The sequence below is a fragment of the Petromyzon marinus genome, chromosome 13 (assembly GCF_048934315.1).
Source record: "Petromyzon marinus isolate PM22_M1 ecotype Great Lakes invasive population chromosome 13, UKy_Petmar_22M1.pri1.0, whole genome shotgun sequence".
Classification (NCBI taxonomy): domain Eukaryota; kingdom Metazoa; phylum Chordata; class Hyperoartia; order Petromyzontiformes; family Petromyzontidae; genus Petromyzon; species Petromyzon marinus.
The window spans coordinates 11,875,017-11,890,557 of NC_133679.1; the positions used below are offsets into that span (position 1 = coordinate 11,875,017).

Below are 15,541 nucleotides of genomic sequence, written 5' to 3' on the forward strand. Positions count from 1 at the left end.
GCTGATGAGACCCATAAGGTAAAAACCGGTTCAGAGTTTGCTTATTAATCAAAATGCTACTGGATAACATTGGTTTGCAAAGGCAATAAATAGGCTGATGAACTGAAACATACGTGTTATTTACATTACACTTTGAGACAAATAACAGAGTTCTAATTTTGACTTGAAACTTTCGTGACTGCAGGAATTCATATTCTTGGTTCTTTCGGTAAAGTCACGTAGATATAATTTTTTTAAATATAATAAATAGAAAATAATAAAAACAAAAAACCCACGAAGTTTCGATCGCAACACAAGTGGTCTTCATCAGGCGGAGAAGAAGACCGCTTGTGTTGCGATCGAAACGTCGTGGGTTGTTTGCTTTTATTATTAATTAAGATTTGTTTTAGTTTAAATTGTATTAAATGTTATTCTTTTGTATTTTATTTTATATCTACGTGGCTTTACCGAAAGAACCAAGATTTAGAGTTCTGATTATAATTTAAACGTAATTTTATTTAAATACAAAACAATGGCATCGTAATCTCAGACCATAGCTCAAATAAAATGGCCTTAATTAAAGCAGAGGCTGCACGCTGAGCACAAGGGGGTTTGACGAATAAAACCTTTGCTGCAAGCTCCGGATTAATCCAAAATAACCTGTGGACCAAAAACGTGGGCTACCCAGTTGGTGGCCATCTGCTTCCCTGGCTCTGAAATGTGGATATGGGATTGTCACATTTTAAGTATAAGCAAAACTGTGTTCCGTGTACTCAATATATTAATGGGTATATACACGTATTTTTTAATCTCATCAGCTTACTTGCCCCAAATAAAAAAAAAAATCCGCGTTTGTTTAAGCGAACAGCTTTGGTATTGTGAGTGTGTGCTTTGTATTGTAATTCGTTGTGCTTTCTTAAAAATAAAACATGTTCATCGTCAGGTCACATCCATCTCTGAATGAGATGTTTTATAAATACCAAGATCTGCCCTGAGTGTAAAAGGTTAAATTTTTCCTGCTCTAAAAATACATCTAGTTTCAGGAGCGACCAACATTTTGTTGCTATTATTATTGTTATTAAAACTGCATAACCTGAAGCCACGCAAACAAATCTGATTAGTGTGTGCGCACAGCCTGTTTTTGTTATATCCACAAACATGGAACACACTACCGTACTCATGGTATCCATAACGCTGGACACAAAACTGGGAAATGTCTGCCATAACTATCATAATTTAGAGCTCATTGTCAATCCACTCCTGTATGGTTGTTTGGCCATACTTCACCACACTGGTCAACGCGGATGGGCGAAAGGGGCGCCTAGGACCGGTTCAGATATCACTCATCACCAAAGATATCCGCGGCTGGGTATGAAACACAGGTTTGCCAGGTTCATAGCTCAGTGCGCTAACCACAGCACCACTTGCTCTAGAGCCATACATTTTCCCAAAAAGCACCTCCCCAATGCAGCGGGAAATGAAGGCACGACTCTACGAAGCTATCCCGTGGCTAGTGCTTCCTTGCATCATGTTTAAATTAGCGGGTCATCATGTCTGTCTGCTGTCATCCGATTGTTTAAAAACACCCAAAAACAGTGGCGCTCTGCCAGTGAGCCTGAAACGCAGAAGCCGGGCAATGTTGCCGATAGAGTGAGTGGGGGCAGCTGCATCAACCCTGCGCAGTAGTCAAGTCTGTCCTCCTTAATTGGGGGGGGGGGGGGGGTTCGGCAAGCACTGAAGTCTGCCGTCATTGAAACCTCCGGTCATCTCGTTAAAACAAACTTAACACAGAATATGATACCGCAGCGCAAACAACGTTTGCAGCTGCATCCGGCCACGGGGCTTAGCCTCAGAAAAAAATGGAATTGTCATTATCATGAGAGTATATTTAACATATAAAACAAACACAACGAGCATTCACCGTTATAAAAGGCTGCTTAATGAATAAAACTAATACAACGGAGGACTGAAAGGTTATTTTAACAACGAGATTGATGCGTGTGTCAACACGTGACTAAAGGGGCTGAGCTGCCTAAAAGAAGCGTGTGTGAGTGTGTGTGTGTTCTGTTTATTTTGCCTTGCTGGCCTTAATAGGAACTTGCGAACAACACTTGCCCCAACAACTCTGTGAAAGGCTTTATGGGGGAAGTATATCTTTGTTGTATGCATGTATGTGTGAGCAGTGGGTAGCGTGGGGAGCGATACATGTAGCGGTGAGCGCGCTGCACAATGAACCCGGTGGCCCGAGTTCGATTTCTGCTCACGGCCAACACCAGTGACGATTATCTGAACCGGTGCAGGGCCTCCTCTAGGTCGACTCAGCCCCAAATGAGTACCTGGTGCGGTGTTGTAAACATCGCCACTACGGAGTGAAAGGCAGCCCGGTGTGGTGCTGGCCACCCACCCCCCTCAGTGTGCCCTGCCAGCCTTCATACGTCCTCGCTAAAAGGACTTGCTTGGACATTCTGTTAAGTCTACACGGGAGATCTGTATGTTTGCAGTGGGTAACACACTGCACTATGAACCCGGCGACCTGTGTTACATACGTCAAGTGGTGTCCGAGCCTGTCCTGGGCCTTCCATAGGTAAACCCAACCATAAATTAATATCTGGTATGGGGTGAGCAAACGCCAGCACTTGACATACAGAGACGGCATGGCGAGAGCAACACTACCGCACTACTATTCACCATTTAAGCCTCACAAGTGCTCACTATAAACACGACTGAGACTTGCCATGATTCGACAGGGCTTTTGGTTTGGGATATTTGTGTTTTCTTTATATACACGTAAAAAAAACGAATGCACGAGTATTGATATACACGCAAATCTTGTTATCGGTGCAATTACAATGTAAGTTAAAAACATGTACATGACGAGAAATCCCCATCATGTGTAGGTCGGAAAATCCATGCGTTTCAAATAACCAACGCAAAAACGTTTTGAATGCACTCAGCCTTTGCGCATGATGACAAAAAAATCCATCAGGGGTTCCTAATGTTGAAACCGGTCCACAGTTGTAGCACTACTGCCTGACTGTCAGTCACATTGACTCAAACTTATTTTGACGCTGACCTAAGACACGAGGACCACAATGCACTTCTTCGGGAAATGCTGATGGGTCATTTTGCATAACGCTCAAAGGCTGAGTGATTTTTTCATGTTGTTTGTCTTTCTTACGTCTCTTTTTTTACAATTTAGGGGTAAGCTGCCGTTTGAACCTTGAAAAAACAGATCGTCATCTCTGCTAGCATTGGTTTAAGAGGAAGGCAACCAGGTATGATGCCGGTTACCCCCCCCCCCCCCCCGCACGTGCTCCCCACACAGCACACGAATTAGAAATCATAGCACTTCATAGGCCAATGTTACAGGTACCAACAACAGAAAGCTTAGGATGTATAAAATAACGCAAATTCAGTGTCGCTTGGCGGTGTTGTCAATTTCCGTTATTTTTCTCATGATGATCCAACTAGGTGTGCCACTTCCTCTGCTTTTTTTTCTCCCATGATCGTAGCTGCCCTTTGAAAGTCGTCAGTTGGGTAATTATACACCACTCAAGACGATGTCTTTACATATGACCCTCACCTCTTTCGGTTTTGTGATATATTCATCTTCCCATCGTGGCATGTCCTGGTTTTCTTTTGTAACCCCAAAGGTGGCAACATGAGCTGCAACCATAGTCATAACCAGTATGAGGACTGGACTTGAGCCCCGTGGCGTGACAGATTCTGCCACACATCGTGAGCATGCATGACTTATTTGGGCCAAGAAAGGCTTCGTAACGTAGCACCTGACCGCTCTCCAAGTGGTCTACTTTCACTGGTGGCCTGCAATAAATGTGGGCAGCACCGACCGCTGTAATCCGAATCCGCCTCGAGGCAAGTCAATAAGGAGGAGGTGTAGACGCTCAGAACCCAAGCGATGGTGGCGTCCAAGCTGACGAAATGTGATGAGGTGGTAAAAACGCCAAATGGTGAATGCACATTACAAGCTAAAAGCCACGCCAACTTTTCACTTGAGTGGCTGGGCTGCTTCTTACCACTGAATTCCATACACCCATGACAATTATTTTCTTCTACAATTAACCTGACTTGTTTAAACCATTCCTCAAAAATATACAAATATATTTAATACACAGTACAGTACTTTATATTGCATATGTCATCAATTATCAAGTAGCCTCTACACTGACCGCCCAGTGTTGGTTTGTGTTTGCCCCTTGGTCAACTGGCACAAAGGCAATCAAATGAGTAAAATTGTGCAATGAATGTCACATACAATAACCGTACTAACTATGCAGACTTTTAGCCTCAAAGCAAAATAAAAATCCGTATTAAACGTTGTCCCAACTCCGACGGAACATTTGTTTTTGAAGTCTTTTTTTTCACGAGGCCTCAAAACCCAGGGCCTCTACACTCATAAGGCAAGCTTGCTCACTGCATATAGGAACAGCCGTCGATTGCCACATCGCAACTGTCATTCGGGGGCAGAAACAGTTTGGTTCTCTTATTTTTTTTAAAGAAAAAGGTCGAGCGATGTGTGGGTGGGACATGTGTGCTGTGGTTGAGCAAGTACAGCTTCTGATACGCACGCAGGGGCTCTTGTGCAACACGCAGAGTGAGGGGGGGGGGGTGCGAGAAGGCGAGCCTACCTCCTGCACGAATGAGGAAGACTTCAGACCCTGTTGGATTTAACGCCACGCTGATGCCACACGTTAAATGAGGCTGTGCGGGTATTATGAGCGCAACAATCTTGAATACGGTAAACCACACTCATGTCATTGTCCTCAACCCAGAAATTCCCCTCCGGCACGCTTGCAATGATGACGCAGAAAAAAATATATCGATTAAGTGGAGGCATCGTAAGGAAGCATCGATCGTTATCGGTTTTTATTGCTCACTGATGCGTGCGTCACATCGCGTAACAGTCGATGTTTTTCAATTCGTATAAGTTGTATGTCATGAGCTCACGCGGGCCCTGCAAGCACTACAGCTATATTCACTGCAATGTGAACAAAGAGAGAATGTAATTTTGAATTAGATTGGCACAATTAATTGAATCACTTGGAGGGGGTAAATCATTGTGTGGTGGATCACGAACTCTGTTAATGTGACTCCAATAATCTTTACATACCATGGTTGTACGCAACATTTTCAGTGGAGAAAAAAATACCGTGGAAGATTGTGCAATGTTGTAGACGTAATTGTACAGGGTCTGCCAACATGAAATTCTGCTGGTGGACCCCTACTGTTCACAAACATGACAATATTTGCCCATTGCAAAGTTGTGTATGTTATACGTGTATCAAAATATATTTTAAGTTGGTGATATGCACCCCTGTATTTGCAAATTACATATTATAATAATGACAACTGGTAAAAATACACAAAAATTGTGTTCGTTGACAGCCTTGGCGTCCTCTATGCCTGCATGCATGCGAGTTTGTTTTGCAACAATAGACAATCGTCACAGCTATTGACAAAGGGCCCTCTTGGATTTCGTGCTTTCCTGTATATGAAAAAGCAGCACGTGAAAACCAAGAATATTCATGTATAGCTATTACATCTGAAATCCAACCATCATCCACCTTCAGGAAAACTAGTACGTGCATATGTTTTACTGATAGAGTGCATGTGGTGCAGCGTTAACTGATGTATGGTTTTTTCAAATCTACGAACATAAAACCCCAACTCATATCAGTGGGTGAGGCAGTGGCTCACTGAGGCAGTTGCAAGCGTAACATGTAGGAAAGCAAGCCTGAGAGCATGAAGTGGAATTTTTTTTTTTCCACCAAGGCAATGATTTGATTTTCTGATTCAGCTACTGCACGCTTTAGGATGGCAACCTGCGAGTTAAGAGCTGTACCACTAAAGGTGATATATAGACAAATAAATGAGCGATGGTGACAAGTGATATTTTTCGTGTCATTGAGATCAGCAGTTAACCAGCAAGAAGGCTCGACTCTGCTGATGAGACACTGCATGTCAAGGCCGAGCGAGAGTTTGCTTGCATTAACTCAAAGCTGTTGAAATGATGCAGAAGGCCGTAAAGGCTGATGGGTTGTGGAAGAAATACTTTGAGATTTTTATTTTCACGTGGAGAGATGGATTCATGAAGGAGACGTATAGTCCTGTTATTTATTATCCTTTTGTGAACATTTTATCGGTCTTCCTGGGCACGACTTACATATCACATTACATCGCTGCACATAGCCTAGTTATCGGCCACCAAGATTGTGGCCACGTTATATATTTATTATTCTGTCATGCATTTGCAGAAAATGTTAGCATTGGTTTAAGCAGCCAATTGATCGGGCATTTAACCTGCCTTTGGTATTCATGAGACACATTTATCTCCTGTTGCGTTTCAACGCTGCAACATTGGGAATTGGTCAATGGCGAACACCCACGAAGGGACCAAAGAAAATAAATATACTGCGATTTCAAAGCATTGCACACATTTTCCCAAACACCCCCCCCACCTTCACACTTCCGCAAAACCTGCACAGGGAAAACCAGTTGCCGCCTTTATCCACTGTTTCCAATGCCCTCAGCCAAAGCTTTCCTGCCACCACACGTTGCAAAAGCTCCTGGTTTTCTCGAGAGTGGTGAGGGGGCGGGGTGAAGGGGGTTACATTCAATTGTCAAAATTCAGGGTTATGATTTTATTCAAGAATCGATTCTCTCTTCTTATTTTTACTGAGATGAATGCAACGGCCACTTCTGGCGGTAACGGTCAATTGAACCCATTGTACACTATTTATACAGCCATGAAAAAATGTATAATCTTGAATGCGTGTAATATGAGCTGTGTTATTATCATCAAAAGTCATGATCTGTCTACTCCTGGATGAAGGCCTCGCCAAGCCATCTTTCATTCATGGGCTCACGATGCAACTGGTCATGAGCGTGGAGCTTTATCCAATCAATGAATCATTGCATCGTGACGCCCCAATAAAAATAAAGAACGAAGATTCTTGCTATCAATGCGTGTATTCGGGTCATTATTTGTTTTTGTTACACAGGCATTTTATCGACGGCACAGAGTTCAGAATTGACGACGTCCGTGTCACTGGCCAATGGTTACGTAGAATAGAGCCTATCATGGTCTGGCCATAAACCACACTTGGTATTCTGAAACGGAATGTTCAGATTCACTATGCAGTGAAATCCCAATACGGCTCATAATACAAACGGACAATGTACCGAATGACACAGAAAATAGTATCTCTTTCTTAAAATGCATACACAGGTGATAAAATGGAAACAGACATTTAGTGTTGAAAAAGAACAGTGTGATATCTATTTTCCATTGTGGAAAAAGGAAACAACGGTATTCATTCACAGGTTTTTAGTTTTGTATCCCTTTCATAGCCAATGTGAAAGGATGATTGTAAATGTTCATGATCTCTTCGGCTCTTTGATGGGCCACTGTCCAGAAACGCCGGGGGAACACGACGCCTCTGCGTATGCACATTGTGGTACCTCACACAGGGGTCTGCAACTGAATACGCAACCAGCACGCATCTCCCAACGGAGGTGATCCCCAGAGAGGATCCTGTCACACGACTCACACGGAGCCATGCGCAGCATGACGGATCGACTCCTGTAATGGTGATCCGACAGTCAACAGTGTCACCATATTACTGGCAATTATTTTTTTCGGTTGTCCTGCATGGCTCTCCAATGTGTTTTCGGCATTGCTCCTGCGTATTTTTCGGTGCCATGTCCGGCACTTCGCCTCGCATCCCAGCAGGAGCTTCTTCGAGAACTTCACGTCCTGAAGAACGTCGGACGTCATGCCGAACAATACGCGGTGTCATAACTGAATGCGTAATTTCTATTCGGGAAATAGTCCCTTTAAAAAATAGCTACATAGAACCAAACCATCTCATATAATCGCGGTAATTTTCCGAGAATCTTATCATCCCTTTGTTTGAATGCACATGCGTGTTCACGAAATACCCGTGTTTGATTGCGGCATAAGGAGACCAAACTTCCCGAAATGTGCTAGATCTCCTCAGATCTCAGAAGCTAAGCAGGCTTTTTTGAGCCTGGATAGTGCTTGGATGGGCAACCACCATGAAAAAAAAACACAGGTTATAGACGATCGACAGGCCATGATGTGGGCAACAGAGGAGTGCAATGCAACACAATTCATATTTGTACTTCACAATGCTCCTCTCCTCTATATTCCCAAACGTCACCAGCTAGACTGACCGGCGTGGTGAAGTATAGTCAAATTACCCCCACAGACCTGCAGAGCTTGGGGAAGGTCCTCATCCAGCGGTACATGGTTGTGGCTTGCTACTGTGGTTCTAATAGTGGTAGTGGGTACAGATGCCTTGGGACCTATTACCACCCAACCAAATGTTGAATTCTCCATACAGTGTTCACACTGAAGAACGAGACAGGGCCTGCTATCGAGTTAAGTCCGTCCAACTTGCTGCCACAAAGACAAAGACCCCCCCATATAGCCTTAACAGACTGTAGAAGCAAGTTCTGTTAAGCGAGTACCGATGAAGGTGGGCATGGCACATGAGGGGGGTAGGTGGCCAGCACCACGCACGGCTGCTTTTATCTCCCTCATGGATATGTTTACACACCACACCAGGTAGTCATTTGAGACTGAGTCAACCTAGGGGACGTCCAGGACCGGTTGCGATAATTGCCACTCCTGGTGGCCATGAGGAGGAATCGAACCCTGGTCGCCAGGTTCGTAACGCAGCACAGGAACCGCTCCATTACCGCTCCCCACACAGACACTCACAAGCACTCCACAGTACTGATACGGTAGGCGAGATCTTGAACCTGCATGTAAATGTAACCAGAATATTTGCATTATATTTTTTTACAAAAATTTTGCAATCACATGAGAATCATATTTCAGTATTCATAAATATATATTATACATAATTCAATCTTTAATATAAAAAAATGTTGCATTACTCATCATAATCATACTTGTGTATTAAATATTAGATGAGTGTCTGTGCATGTGTGTATAAAGTAAATCGTGATGAAATTACGTTTCCATCAGCCCTCATTGCGCAGTGTGAGTGTGCACACACTTAAAACTAAATAACTGTGGCACCTCAAATAAATAACTGTGGCCAAATGAGATGGAAATATTTTTATTTAGTCTAATGGAAAAAGCACAGGTTTGCACGAATTCCCTACGTTTTACCAGGTAAGGCTCACCGAGCTGTGTAGCTCTTTTGCAGAAGCGACCTGACCACAAATTATAGCTCAACGAAGTGGCTTGTGTCTAGCATCCAAATTCGCCACCACCCGACGCAGCCAACTAGTAAGGGTTGTCACGTAAACAGAACGTGGCCAATTCGTCACTAGTACAGCACTAACCGGTGTGTTGGAGAGCCAAGCCACAACATTTACAATCTGAGTACGACGTTTCGCCAGTAACTACAACTAGCTTCATCAGGCGACAGCAAGAATTGTAAAGTCCACCTGTTTCGTTCCTTGTATAGAGGTAACCACGCTTCTGCGCTCTTGAGACACGTGGTGGTGGGGGTTGGGGGGTTATTGAGGCAACGTACATGATGCATTATGCGAGCCCTTTGAAGGTAGTTAATATCTCGCCACACACACACACTGCTATGTAAACGCAGCAACCATGATCAATTCACTGATGGATGAGGGCCTCCAAAAGCCATTGCCATCCTTCAAGGTCCCGCGATGTAAAAATCCATCGAACACCAACGACGCACGAGTTTATTTGCCAAATATGTCCACGGGTATGTCATCAACACCTTTAAATTGACCATGCGGAATATACCACAGTGATAAGGTTTTTTTTCGTACTCTAAGATTTCCCCCCCCCCACCCAATAACTGTGAAACATTAATCATGACTGATTTATCTGTAAGTTTTATCAGAAACAAAAGTTGGAATTTTTGTAATGATATATTTAACTTACAGTGAATAGTCCAATAACTGTCAGCCACCGTTCTGTTTCTGCTTCAGATCAATGAGAAGATGAAGAAACGGATTTGTTTTTTCCTCGGTGAATTAAAAATACCCGTAACAGTCATAACCTCGACAAAAAACATTTCTCAAAAAAATTTCACCTGACGATTTTAATGTACATGTTACTCTTGGCAGGAAAAAAACCCCTACCTTTTGTATTTATATAATACTCTAAAAATACGAAATACTTTTACATAATTTCCCTGTACAACACAGAGGTGACTTTTTGTGTTCGGGCTCCACAACCGTGAAACTCTGCCCGATGGTGTCAAACGTTTTGTCCACAGAGGCTACTTTTACATCAAGGCTTAAGGCCTATTTTTGTAATTTAAGCCTTCTGATTTCATGTTGGCATCTCATGCTTATTTTACTGTTTTACTATTGTTTTCCTTCTCTTTGCTTGTTTTTAAATTATTACTTTCTGAGTGTTTTACAACGTTTGTCTTTGGAAATGTTTTGCTTGATCCTAACTTGTGTCAAGTGCCTCGAACCCTGTGGTATGAAAGGCCCTCTATAAATACGTTCATTCATTACTGTAATGGTTCCACCTAGTTATCTTTTTATGGTCTCTGACCTCATTAAATAAATTTTATTACAGAGTAAATTATATATGAAAGCTTCACTGAGTATCAAGACTCTTTTTATATGGAAGGTCCTACATTAACATGTTTGTCAAATTCCTTTTTGAAGGGATGGGTGGAGGTTTATAACATTTTGGTGGAAAAAACTGAACACCCGAAGAAAATACTCCATGAATATGAGGTAATAACACTTAAAGTTCAGTGCAGATGGGCTCATTAAGCAGCTGGTTGTACTGCCATACCCTAGCCACCGAGTCGCACAGAGGAGGTTGGCAGCTTCACACAATCTGCATGCGATTCACCAACCCTTGCGTCCAGAGCTCTGGATTATAGGTATGTTCCACGGCTTCACAACTACAAATGCCATTAAAACCTCTATACACACAGAAACAACATACACATTGCACAGGATTTCTCTACAAGGACAACCGCTGTCAAGAAGCCATACAAATTGGTTTAACCTCGACTCCGAGACCTTTACAAATTACAGTGAATAGCTCTCCGAGTTCCTGAAGAAGCTCCCAACACGCCAGGTGGAATGTTGAGTATCACGATGTATGTACGGTGAACTTATTTTGCATCGTATGTAGCCAACCGTGCTAATCGGAGGTGCAGGGAAAGATCAAAATGAACGACACTCAGTAGAACCCGAAAATACATTGGTAAGCTCTATACTGCACAACTGCGAAAAAGCCGCTGCAATTAATTACCATGACTCTTATCTGGTTTAGCAGCCCAACACTTATACCATGCCTCAAAATTATTGTTATATCCTAAACATAACTTATGACTATATCTGGCATTACAGTATTAGTTTTAACCCTGATGTCCCATACACGTGGAATAATTAACATAACTGCTTTACAACATACAAAACTCATCCTTCATGGTCAGTTTAAAATGGACTATTGGACTCAATCATTGGACCATATGAATGTGAGTGTGTGGAGTTATATAGTACTGCTTTTAAAAATATCTACGTTTTATTTTATATCGCATTTACATTTAAAAATTTACATAAACCTTCACATGCATCAAGCCCAGTGTGGTGGATTGCTATGATAATATTTGTGATTGCTATGAAGTTGTACGAGACATTTGGAAACATTGTTGTTTTGATTTTCAGAATTGACACATGAGATGGTTAATCTGTTTAACACGTAGGCTTTCGCGACCAATATCATCCATAAGGTTTTTTTTTTGGGTTGGATTGCGTAAATATGTGTCGTTAAAACCCGCCACCACCCGACACAGCCAACTAGTAAGGGTTGTCACGTAAACAGAACATGCCAATTCGTCACTAGTACAGCACACCGGTGTGTTGGAGAGCCAAGCCACATTTATAATTTGAGTACGACGTTTCGCCAGTAATTACAACTAGCTTCATCAGGCGACAGCAAGATTTGTGGAGAAGTCTAACTGTTTCGTTCCTTATATAGAGGTGTAGCTGTGGTGTAACCACTCTTCTGCGCTCTTGCACAAAGTGGGGGGGGGGGGGGCATTGCTGAGTCAACGTACATTATACATGTGCATTATGCGAGCCCTTTGAGCTTGTCCTTCCTGTCTATTGTGTGTATTAAAAAAGCCGTACTAACGGTAATCTCTATTGAAGTATGGTGCCCTTCATAGGCATGCATTTAAATAATGTATTATTTGATGATTCGCTTCTACGAAGCACTAAGGAGGTAGCTATCCGAACGGTAAAAACATTTTTATTTCAATTTCGATAGATTATATAATTAGTCTTGGCCAGTAGTAGCCAGTTTTTCACAGAACTTCAACATTATCAAAATCAATTGAGTGTCCTTGTTGGCACGCGTTTTCTGCTACCGCTGACAGTTGTATTTGGGAGAATTTAATATTTCTCTGATGTTATTTTAGTCTTGTGCTGATCATTCGTCCTGTTAGCCCAACATAACATTTTCCACACGTGCAGTTAATCCTGTACACACCTTCTGTTGATACCTCCGACAATACATCTTTTGTACCAGATATTAAATTCTTTATTTATTGGTATTGATGGTATTCTGTTGGTGTTCCTGTAAATGACTTTATCATATACTCCATTTATCATCCAGTACTTTGTGACCCAGGTCATCTTTTAACAAGATATCCCTTTGTCTCAATGTGCTTCGACCAAGGTTAAAATAAAGATCGTCTAACAACAATAACAATTCACCACCAGAAAAAAAGATACATTTTACACCAGTTATTGAGGTTTTCAAAATGCATTCATATGTTTGAATAAATGTACAGTCCTTTTCTCGATCCATTGCTAGATCTGGATGAAAGTCTCCCTACGCCACGGGGTTTGTTTGGACATTATTCACCGCACTGCTCATGCTCAGTGAGGGTTGCTGAAGTGGGGGAAACCCAGGACTGGTTCATGTATTGCTAACGACTGGTGCTGGCCGTGGTTGGGAATCAAATTCGCATCGCTGGGTTCAAGGCGCAATGCACTGACCACGTCCTCTGCTTCAGCCTCCATTATTAAAATTAAGTTGTGTTAATTCGACCAAGAATAGTTTGCAACATCCAGTGGATGAAAAATAACCATATAATTACACCTAACAGAATGCAAATGTATATCCTTTACAATTGTAAAATACAGGGTGTTTTCAAAATACCGGGCTAATTCAAGGGTGTAGCCATTTCCCAAATAAAACCACATGTATTTCCATGAAGACCAATTTAACCCAGTTGCAGCATGTCAAGTTATTTGTATTGCTTTTATTATTTCAAAGATACATTTTTAAAACCAAATTTAAAGAAACGTAACTATTTAAACACCGAGACCACAACAACAACAGTTCAGATTCCACAATAAGCTGCCGTGTAAAGCAAGTACTAACATTGGACTGCCCGGCAAAGTGTCATTCTTGAGGCAGCGTGGAGACGCGGCTTCATGAGTCACAGGAAAACTCAACACATTCGTCACTAACACTCTGCCTTGAAGGGAAATTATATAACATGCGACATTTCGGGAAATTAAACCTCTTACGCAGCAACGCGCACCACTAGCAAATCAGTGTCACCAAATAATTAGTTTTACAACAAAGGCAAGCATCGCTCTCCGCATTGTTTCACGTTTTGCACTTTCGGGAGTGCGACTTTGACGTATTATTTTTCCTCTTTCTACGTGACTTTAGCGAAAGAACCAAAGAGTAATTCCTGCAGTCACAAAAGCGCCAAATCAAGTTTTTTTCACGTATTCCTACATTATTATGGATCACCCCCCCTCAAAAAACCCCGTTACGGTATATGAGGTGCACGGCATATCCACCCACGTTATTTCCACAATGAACCGTTTGTAAAATCGAAAGCACAAACAATTATACAGGTCCTTTCAAATATAGCAATAAACATACCCTTCTAGCTATGAAGTTGTACGAGATATTTGCATTTCAACCAAAACAAATCCGAGTTCCGTCCACTTAGGTATTCCTAGGAAGAAGTTTAAAGAATATCAGCAGAACCGTGCTATCGGCAAATACAAAGAAAATGATCCCACCTGACTTATGTATGGGACCTCCCAGATCAATACAGTTACTATCCAGAAGCATTTGTATTGCAAGCGTTACATGAACCCCATCGCGACCACCGAGTTGTGCGCATTTTCAGATTATGTTTTTTTGTATTATCCCGGAGCGCAACGCTGACACGTTCACGGCCACTGTTGTGTCTCTCACCTGGCCCAGGTAAGTGAGTCCGTGTCGCTCAGCCAGCTCCACGGCCGCCTTGGGGCCACCACGCACCTGTGCAGCCCAGGTATTGGTGAACTCAGCTGGGCCCGCAGCAGCATCCCGTCCCGTGGCGCAGAACAGCAGCAGCAGCAACAGCATCAACGACATATCCCCGAGAACCATCGGCATTCCGGTTCGACACCGGGGCCAGGTTCCGCCACCCCAGTGCGCTGGCAATAGCTTGCGGCTGTCGTGCGTCGGATTGCCGCTGAGTTACAGGTGTACACAACAACAACAAAACCGAAGGCTTTGGTTGCTGTGGATGCGTCTCTTCTGTTGTCTCTTCTTCTCGCCCCTTCACCTGTAACCTCTCACCGCCCCGTCTAACACGCTGCAAACTTCTGCTACCGAGTGACCTGCGACGGCAACATCGTCGTGGCTGTTTGCGGACAGCGGCGGAGCCACGGTTTACAAAAAAAAACACAGAACAACTCGCCAAGGCGCTTCTTGCCAAGCGAGCAAAGTTTGGTCTCGTTCAGCGAGTGGAGCGAGTGGGTGAATGCGCGCGGTGTGGAGGCGGTGGGAGGCGCGCAGGGGAGGGATGAATGCAGGGAGGGTCTGATGGAGGGAGGGACGGATGAGTCCAAAAGGAAGTCATACCGAACAAATATTTGCCTCTGTCTCTCTGTCTCTATCTATCTCCGTCCATATCTTGCGCGATACTAACTTTCACATGAGTGCATTCCCTTGTACAGTCATGTGTTGTTTTTTCCCCCCTTCCCACCACCAAAAGGACACGCCATTCATCCAGGGAAACACACAGCAGCCAGCCTGGGAGTGGACACGCAGATGGAATTTGAGACGGAACTCGAGACTGCTCTTGCCTATTTGCGTAGAGCCGGGGACGAAGGTGCGGAGGTTTGGTTTGGGTCCCAGGTCTCCGTGTGTGACTGTATACGTCTGTTACGGCTATACGCGGGTGGTCTTTATATAGGTTGCATACCTGTCAACCCCTTACAGTTGCCCTACCTTATTACAGACCAATTCAGGACCTTATTGGTCACCCCGTGCCCTTATAAATCTCAACGTCCATCCTACAAAGTCCCATCACAAGGGGGACGTCCATAAATGACGTCACGCACCTAGGGGGGAGGGGGGTGTCAGAGATTTGTGACGATGTGTGACGAGGGGGGAGGGTTGAGAAATGTGACGTCACATTCAAATGCGCAACTTTAAGTAAATATAGACAACACGTTCTACTTAATTAAATAGACTGTTTTAATAAATGTTTTCTCCTACAACATCAGAGTGCAG

The 15,541-nt window shown here is 43.2% G+C and overlaps 1 protein-coding gene across 1 annotated transcript in view; it reads right to left on the minus strand.

Moving 5' to 3' along the window:
- The window catches only part of LOC116942023 (furin-like), a 58,232-nt gene extending 42,957 nt beyond the window's left edge, over nucleotides 1-15,275 (minus strand). Inside the window, exon 1 of the mRNA XM_032953550.2 lies at nucleotides 14,234-15,275. Coding sequence (XP_032809441.1) covers nucleotides 14,234-14,416 — 183 coding nt within the window. The 5' untranslated portion in view covers nucleotides 14,417-15,275. The remainder of the gene's footprint in view (nucleotides 1-14,233) is intronic.
- Nucleotides 15,276-15,541: the final 266 nt, after the last annotated feature.